Source organism: Suricata suricatta, chromosome 8 (assembly GCF_006229205.1).
Source record: "Suricata suricatta isolate VVHF042 chromosome 8, meerkat_22Aug2017_6uvM2_HiC, whole genome shotgun sequence".
In the NCBI taxonomy this organism is placed as follows: domain Eukaryota; kingdom Metazoa; phylum Chordata; class Mammalia; order Carnivora; family Herpestidae; genus Suricata; species Suricata suricatta.
The window spans coordinates 88,506,463-88,513,855 of record NC_043707.1 but is presented as its reverse complement, the minus strand read 5'-3'; the positions used below and the strand labels follow the sequence as shown (position 1 = coordinate 88,513,855).

At 40.4% G+C, this 7,393-nt stretch overlaps 1 protein-coding gene across 1 annotated transcript in view; it reads left to right on the top strand.

Annotated features, from left to right (window-relative positions):
- The window catches only part of SGIP1 (SH3 domain GRB2 like endophilin interacting protein 1), a 208,349-nt gene that overhangs the window by 6,798 nt on the left and 194,158 nt on the right, over positions 1–7,393 (top strand). Inside the window, exon 2 of the mRNA XM_029948816.1 lies at positions 980–1,107. Coding sequence (XP_029804676.1) covers positions 1,098–1,107 — 10 coding nt within the window. The 5' untranslated portion in view covers positions 980–1,097. The remainder of the gene's footprint in view (positions 1–979; positions 1,108–7,393) is intronic.

Sequence of the window (7,393 nt, the reverse complement as noted above, 5' to 3'; positions counted from 1 at the left end):
CGGCCGGCGGCGCGCCCAGGTTGCCCCCGGAGCGAGCGGCGTGCACAGCTGCCTTCCGTCCGGCGCGGGCCCGGCCGCCCAGCCGGCTGCCCTCTCTCCCGCCTCCCGCCCCAGAAATGATCTCAAGCGTTGCCAGTTTGATTCCAGAGCCCTGCTCGGGTGGGTTCTTTTGTCTCTTTGTTTTAGTGACAGTTCCCAGCCCTTGGGCATGTCATGCGCGATTAATTCCCTGGCTCTGTTGAAGGCAGCTGGGATGAAATTTCTTCTGCATCATCCTTTTGGGGATAATTGCTTATAATGTGACGTCACCGGATTGATTTTTCTCTCTTGAAAGAGAGGGGGGGGCCAGAGAGAGAGAGAGAGAGAGAGAGAGAGAGACTGACTCACGGACGTGTGTGGAGGCCACAGACATTAACATTTGAAATGTGGAATTCCTTCAGGGCAAAAGGAGACGGTAATGGAAGCTTAAAAGTGTGTGGCTAAGACCTCAGGCTGCAGGGAATCATTAAGAAGTTTTAAAAAAAAAAAAAATCCCCTCCGCAGAGAGCCACTTAGGTGCTCCTTTCATGCCCGAGTCCCCAGTTAAGGTGGCAGCGTCTGATAATTAATCTCAGGTACCTAGCCGCTGCAATAGGCTCAAGAAGACGAAGAGGAGGGGCGGGAAAGTGCGTCACCAGGTGGGGAAGGGGCTGCGCGTTGGGTGACAAGCAGGAGGGGTGGGGGTGGAGGGGAATAGGGACGGAAAATAGGTTCTGTGTGCTCTCCCGGGGTATTGTGTCAGGAGATGCAGGCTGGCTACCATGTGACGCGGTCCAGAGCTGAAGGGATTGGCCGAGGCAGCGCAGGCGGTGCAGCTCGGCCGGCTTGCCGTTCCTCTCCCTTTCTCTCGCAGCATCTTCCTGGGAGCCTGTAGGTGAAGCAGCACCAGCAGCATCCATGGCCTATCTTTGGGGTTAACACTTGTCTCATTTGGCTTCAGCAGTGGACGGAGCAGACCTCTCGGCAGCAGCGTCGTGAGGACTCGGCTGGGACCTGGAATCGTATCCTCCTGTATTTTTTCAGACTCCTTGGAAATTAAGGAATGCAATTCTGCCACCATGATGGAAGGTAGGATGCTTTCTACTGTGGTTGACTAGCTTCAGGCACGGTTTGGGCAGAACAGCGTTGAAGAATGTGTGCAGCCTGTGTCTGTGGCTGCTCTAGAACCTGGTTGCCAGGATTTGCAAGCAGAAATGCTGCAGTTTGCTTGCAGCGGACCAGGGCTCAGACTAATGGAATCAAACCACAGGGCTTCTGTTTAGCTCAGAACCTACGGAGCTTCCAGCTCTTTTGAGAGGGGGGGGGGGGGGAACAACAAAAAGCCTAAAGTGCTTCCAGGGAGCTGAGATAGAGCTAAGAAAGAGCTTGCAGAGCAAATAAGTTGGGAGAGAAGATAAGGTTTTCTGCTCAGCGTTCCTGGGACTATACTGATTAAACATTTACAATGGAAACTTGTTTTCTGAAATTGACATTAGATAGGAGAGGTCATTGACTGAGTTATCCATACTTTCATTTTCAGTGAACTATTTAAAAAAATTTCTTAATTTTTGTAAGATATTTTATCTCTGCAATTTACATCTTATTGTTGGGGTAATAGGTGCAGCAAATTTGGTCCATGGACTATAGTTATATGGGGATGTCATTTCAACAGAATGAGCAATATGAAGAAAATATCTGGGCCTCTTAGACTCGGGTTCAGGGTCTTATCAGGTTAGAAAAAGAATGTTGTGCTTCCTAAATGCATTCCCATGCAATTATTCTTAGCCAAGCTCCAAATGATTACTTACTGATTACCTTTTTGCATTCAATATTGAGCATAAGAAGGAACTTTCCCTAGGGAGATGTTGTTTAAACTATATTTTATTCTGCTAAATTACCCAAGATAAGTGACAGCCAAGGTTGCCTCAAAGAAGCAAGCAAGCTGAAGAAAAAAGCAGGCAGCCCTACCCCGGCTTTGATTTTGTTTTCACACTACAGGATGGTGCAAAACTCCTGGCCTTTCCTAAGATGACAGGCAGAAATTTGTCCCCAGCCTGGATTTCACAATGCAGAATCAAGTGCATAATGGGTCTCAAATCAGCCATGAAAATGGCAGAGAGGCCACCTCTTAAAGCCAAGGTCTGTCCTACAGATTTTAAATATTCCTTAGAAATTTACCGAAATGGAGTAAGAGGAGGATGGTTTCAAAAAGCAGTGGTGTAGCCTGCACTTAATTGGCAGAAATGAATTCTTTTCACTCTCTCTGTCATCATGTCAAAAATTGTTAATGTAATTTGGGGGAGTGAAGAATTCTACAGTCATGGCCCACAGATTTTAGAAAATAGCCTTAAAAGAGAGATTGGCTGTTGTTTTATTATGGAGCCTGGTCTTTTTGCAAAGGACTTTCAGGCTAGTTCTTTGAAATACAGGTCTAAATAAACTGAGATTACTAATGCTCTAGGATTAAGCCATTTTCACTAATTCCAAATGAATTTAATCTTTGAATAATGAGGCAAGACAAACAGAAAGTATATTACTGATACACTTTTCAATTTAAACTCAGGTGGATTACCCTCTTCAGAAAAAAAAAAATCTTGTCTACAGAGGCACTGTATTTCTCCAGCTAAATTTCAGTGGTAGTATCTCTTAAAAAGAAATCTGCATACATTCTGATTAGGTTTGAATCTTACACAGGGGAGTGGAAGATCATTCATTTTTACTTCTTGCTTTGCAAACTATGGAGTTCAGGCATCCTTTTTGAAGGAAGTCGCATTTATTGATGCTCATTAATGACTCTCCTGGAAATATTATCTATTGTGCCATCCCAGAATGTCAGTTCAGAGCCCTATGATAAGCTTATCTGAGCTGCCTAAACTGAGATGAGAACTGTAACAAAGACATGTGTAGGAGCTGAATTAGCACTGTTGCTCTAGGTTTGCCAGATTTATCTAATGAAGGATGTTCTCTTAGCACGGTTTTGAATTAGAGGTGACACTACGGATGCAGTTGCCTTCCATCAGATCCCTGCAAAAGAAAATGGACAAGTGTTCCCATTGGCTTCAAAATTTACCTGCAACTAAAAATCTGTATCTACCTGCAGTTCCTACTTAAATGCTTTTCAAGACTTATTATCTTAATGGTTCCTAACCTTAGAAAGGCAGTAGGAATCTTAACCAGAAATCAATTTGCCTAGCAATAGCTTTCCACTTAGTTGCTAGTCTTTGTGGCAATATATGCATGTTTCTGATATTGCATCCCAGAATTTCGCCTCCAAATAGCTCTTATTCTGAAGATGTGGCATCGCAGTTATTTTATCCACTTAATTCACCAATAGAGGAAGTTAGCCTGTTCCATCTATCACAATAACCTTAGAAAGATAAGGAACCCCGTAAAAGTCACCCTAACATTCTGTCATGGAAGCCCTCTGCTGAAACATCAGTGGGTTCTGAGAATGTGTCCCCCAACATTAAGATAGTTAAAATGATGTCTCTCTTCTACTTGTACATCTCTCTCTCTCTCTCTCTCTCTCTCTCTCTCTCTCTCTCACACACACACACACACACACACACACACACACACACACACACTGTTTTACATACACATGTAGTTGTCAACACATGTACATTATTAAGAAATGGAGAGAGCCTACATTTACACTGTATATATATATATATATATATATATATTTCTATATTTACCAAAGTCTGTTAGTCTGCTGCTCAGGAAAACCATGGCCGTGGCAACTTTTCAAAGCCACTTCTCTACTTTGTGTAAAACAGGAGCAAACAAATAGTCTTCAGAATGGCGCATAGTTTAGTTTTGCGTTCTTGTTTTGATGGAAAAAGATATGAGCTCCATTCATCCAACGCATATTTGAAATTCTGGTCATAAAGGAGGAACATTACTACCTCCCCAGTGATACTGATATCACTCAAGGTAGTGAAATAATTCTGCAGGAACCTCCAACATGTTACCACTAATTTGTGGCCCCATGATTCCTTTCAAATATTTTTATTTAAAAACAGGCATTCTAATTTTATATTTGATTCATTGATTCCTGCAGTCTATATTTTTTGGCAGTGGTTGGTATTGAGTTGTGTCTTTCCTAAAGTATGCCACATGGTATGGAGCCTTACGTGGTATGAATGTGAAGGGAAGGAGGGTGAGCAAAGGGAGTTATATGCTTAAAGGCACATGCATGGGTTAAGCTTACTATGTGATTTGGGCAGCTCTTCAAGGATTCTGTTGTTTTCACATATTATTATTAAAGTTTGAAAATGCCATTTTAGCTACCCTTTCCAAGATAAGTGAAACTAAGTCAGGGTTTCTTAGGATGTCTGTTTACTTGTAGGGAAGCCAGCGAAGTTGTCCCTTGTCTTGAAGAACTGCACCAAAAGTATTTGTTAGTTCCTTGGTCAGGCTCTTAGGTTCTGTACTGGAAGGATAAGTTTTTGGGAACTAATGCTTTCATCCTATATATCAATTTTTAAGATTAAAAAGCATATTGTTAAGGACTGGCTGGGTATAATTGATTTAATACATTTTATTATATTTACTATTCACAATAATCTGTGAATAAGTGTATTCTGCATGCAGTAGTTTTGGTGTCCTTTTTCTAAATTGCAAAAATAAAAAATAATATAATAATATTTCGAGGCAGAATGGAATTTGAACCCAAGGTCTTGTTGTTTTTTTTTTAATCAATTCAGGTTCTAATAGATGGTATAAAATGAATTAGAGTCCTTTATTATGTCATGTATATATTACCTTCTTGAATTTTAGAGGAAAAACAGTGAACCAGCATCATCACCTGGCTGGTTTGCCATGAGCATATTTACCTCAGAAGATATAATGACACGTTTTTTCTGAATTATCATAAATGGAGATGAGAATTTTCTGGACCCAAGTTCATTTAACAACGAAGCTCATATTTTTGACTCCTGACAACATCTTAATAGGAACCGTTTTTAAGTTTATATCAAGATAGGCATCTTAACCTAATTGAAAACTAGGACTTGATTTCTTTTGTGAAATATTCTGTCTCTCTTTCTTTTAAATATGAATACTCACAAGCCCATGCCTTTTAATTCTTCATTATTGCTTTTTATCTCCAAAATTATTGTTAGACAATTTTGAACAATTCTAGATTAATTGAGCTGTTGTTGTTGCAAAGAACCTTAAAGATGTTTTTGCCCCATCTAGAAATAGAGTTTTATTTATTTGGAAAATTCTTTGATGTGATCAAAAAGGAACAAAGCATTTTCAAGCTGGAACTATTCATTTTCTAGTTAGCTAAGAAGTTTTAAAGGGAATGCTCCTAGCTTCCCAGAAATAGTGAAGTTATTTTTAAAAATCTTAAGCATGCATATGAGATTCTAATACGTGTTATCATTTATGTAATTTCTCTCCTTCCTCAAGGCTCTGTGAGAAAGAGCCTTCTTACATGCATAAGTTCCCATACAATTCTAGGGATCAACTTTAAATCTCTACAAAGAATATGCAGTTTAAAAAAAATTACCTCAGGTAAACCATTCTAGAAGACTCTGGATAAATCTTTCTTTTGGGTTTGACACATACATTATCCATGTTTCAAATAAACGAATTGCAGAAAGTCACCAGCTCACAATGTTTATGTTCCTGAAAGTTTGTTTATGAATTGCTCACTTGAAACAAGTTTTCTCATAGGAATAGTGATATATATATGATTATATATACTAGTCCCACACTAGTCCTTCAAAGGCTAGTAACCCATTATCCAGTTGAAATACTAAATATTGGGGCGCCTGGGTGGCTCAGTCAGTTAAGCCTCTGATTTCGGCTCAGGTCAGATCTCACGTTTGTGGGTTCGAGCCCTGTGTCAGGCTCTGTGCTGACAGCTAGCTCAGAGCCTGGAGCCTGTTTCCGGTTCTGTGTCTCCTTCTCTCTCTGCCCCTCCCCCTCTCATGCTCTGTCTCTCTCTGTATCAAAAATAAATAAAACGTTAAAAAAATAAAAAATAAAAAATAACAAAAAGAAATACTAAATATTTGCACTGAAGTGTGTGAAGAACAGCACCGTTACTACAGTAAGTAGCCAGAAGAGAGCAATGGAATTAAATGTGTTTTCAATTTTAAATGTTGATTTTTGTAAAAAGGAAGGTCTAATTAGAGGACAATGAGATGGAAAGAAAATGTGAAGGTAGTTTTTAGGTATATTTTCAGAAGTTTTAGAGACATGACACTAGATTTTCAATTATGTTCAATCTTACTTCCATACTTGTGGTTTACCTTTTCTCAATTCAGTGTATTTATTTATACTGCTGTTAAACTGTGATTACTTTCATCATGTAAACTCACAAATGGAGTTAATAAGGGAGAGAGAATGTACTGAGATGATGGTACAGGAGTTGAAAGGGTGAAAATGTTTAAGGGATTATAACAGATTTGGTCTCATGTGTCTGAAAAAGTCCCTGAGGGGTAGTGAACTGAATACGGGGGAGATCAGAGATAGACAGGAGATGGAAAGTTCGGGAAGGGCAGGATCCCCTTAAGGAGAAGTGGGGTGTATGGCAGAGGTGTTGGGTATCTAACTGGTGTCTTTACTGACTACCAAGTATTTCTGCGGGCACAGGATGGGTTGCTTAGAGGGAGTGGGCTCCTGGGGACAGAGCTGTAGACTTGGAGAGGGGTCAGTCCCCTTTCTTGGAGCATATATGCCATTTAACTGTATCCACAGAATGTCATGAACATATTTAGAATCTTTATTTAAATATCTTTTATCATGTGACTTCCTTGTTTAAAAAAAACCCTCTCTCTTCTCATTTCTGTTAAAATTCATTGCGTACAGGCAGCTGCCGTACACTCTGACCTGCTGTGCCTCTCCAAGCTCATTGAATGCCTTACTGCCACTCTCAGAGTATTTAGAACAAATGCTTTCCTGCCCCAGGGCTTTTGCTCTGCCTAGAACACTATTTTGTCAGTTCATGGAGTGACTGATTTTCTTGGGATCCTAGCAAAACTGCCACCTTCTCAGGAGGCCTTCTCTACTCTACTGTCATCCCAAGCTCTCAAACCCTCAACGTGGGTCACTGAGGACATCCTCATCTACCCTTTCTCCTCAGATGTATTTATGATTCATGGTTATTTAATGGTGTATGGGCTGAATTTCTCAGTGAGAGCTAAGCTCCACAAGGGCAGGAATCTGGTCTATCATATTCACCTCCTTATCCTTCATTCTTGACACACAATGGACACTTAGTGTGTTTATTTATTGGGTAAGTGAGTAAAACCAGACATAAATGACTCCGGTGACTTCGTATGGTACATTGTAAGGTATTATTTGGGGCATTGTAGTGGATATAAGAAAAATAAACACGCAAATTTGTTTTCTTGCTGGA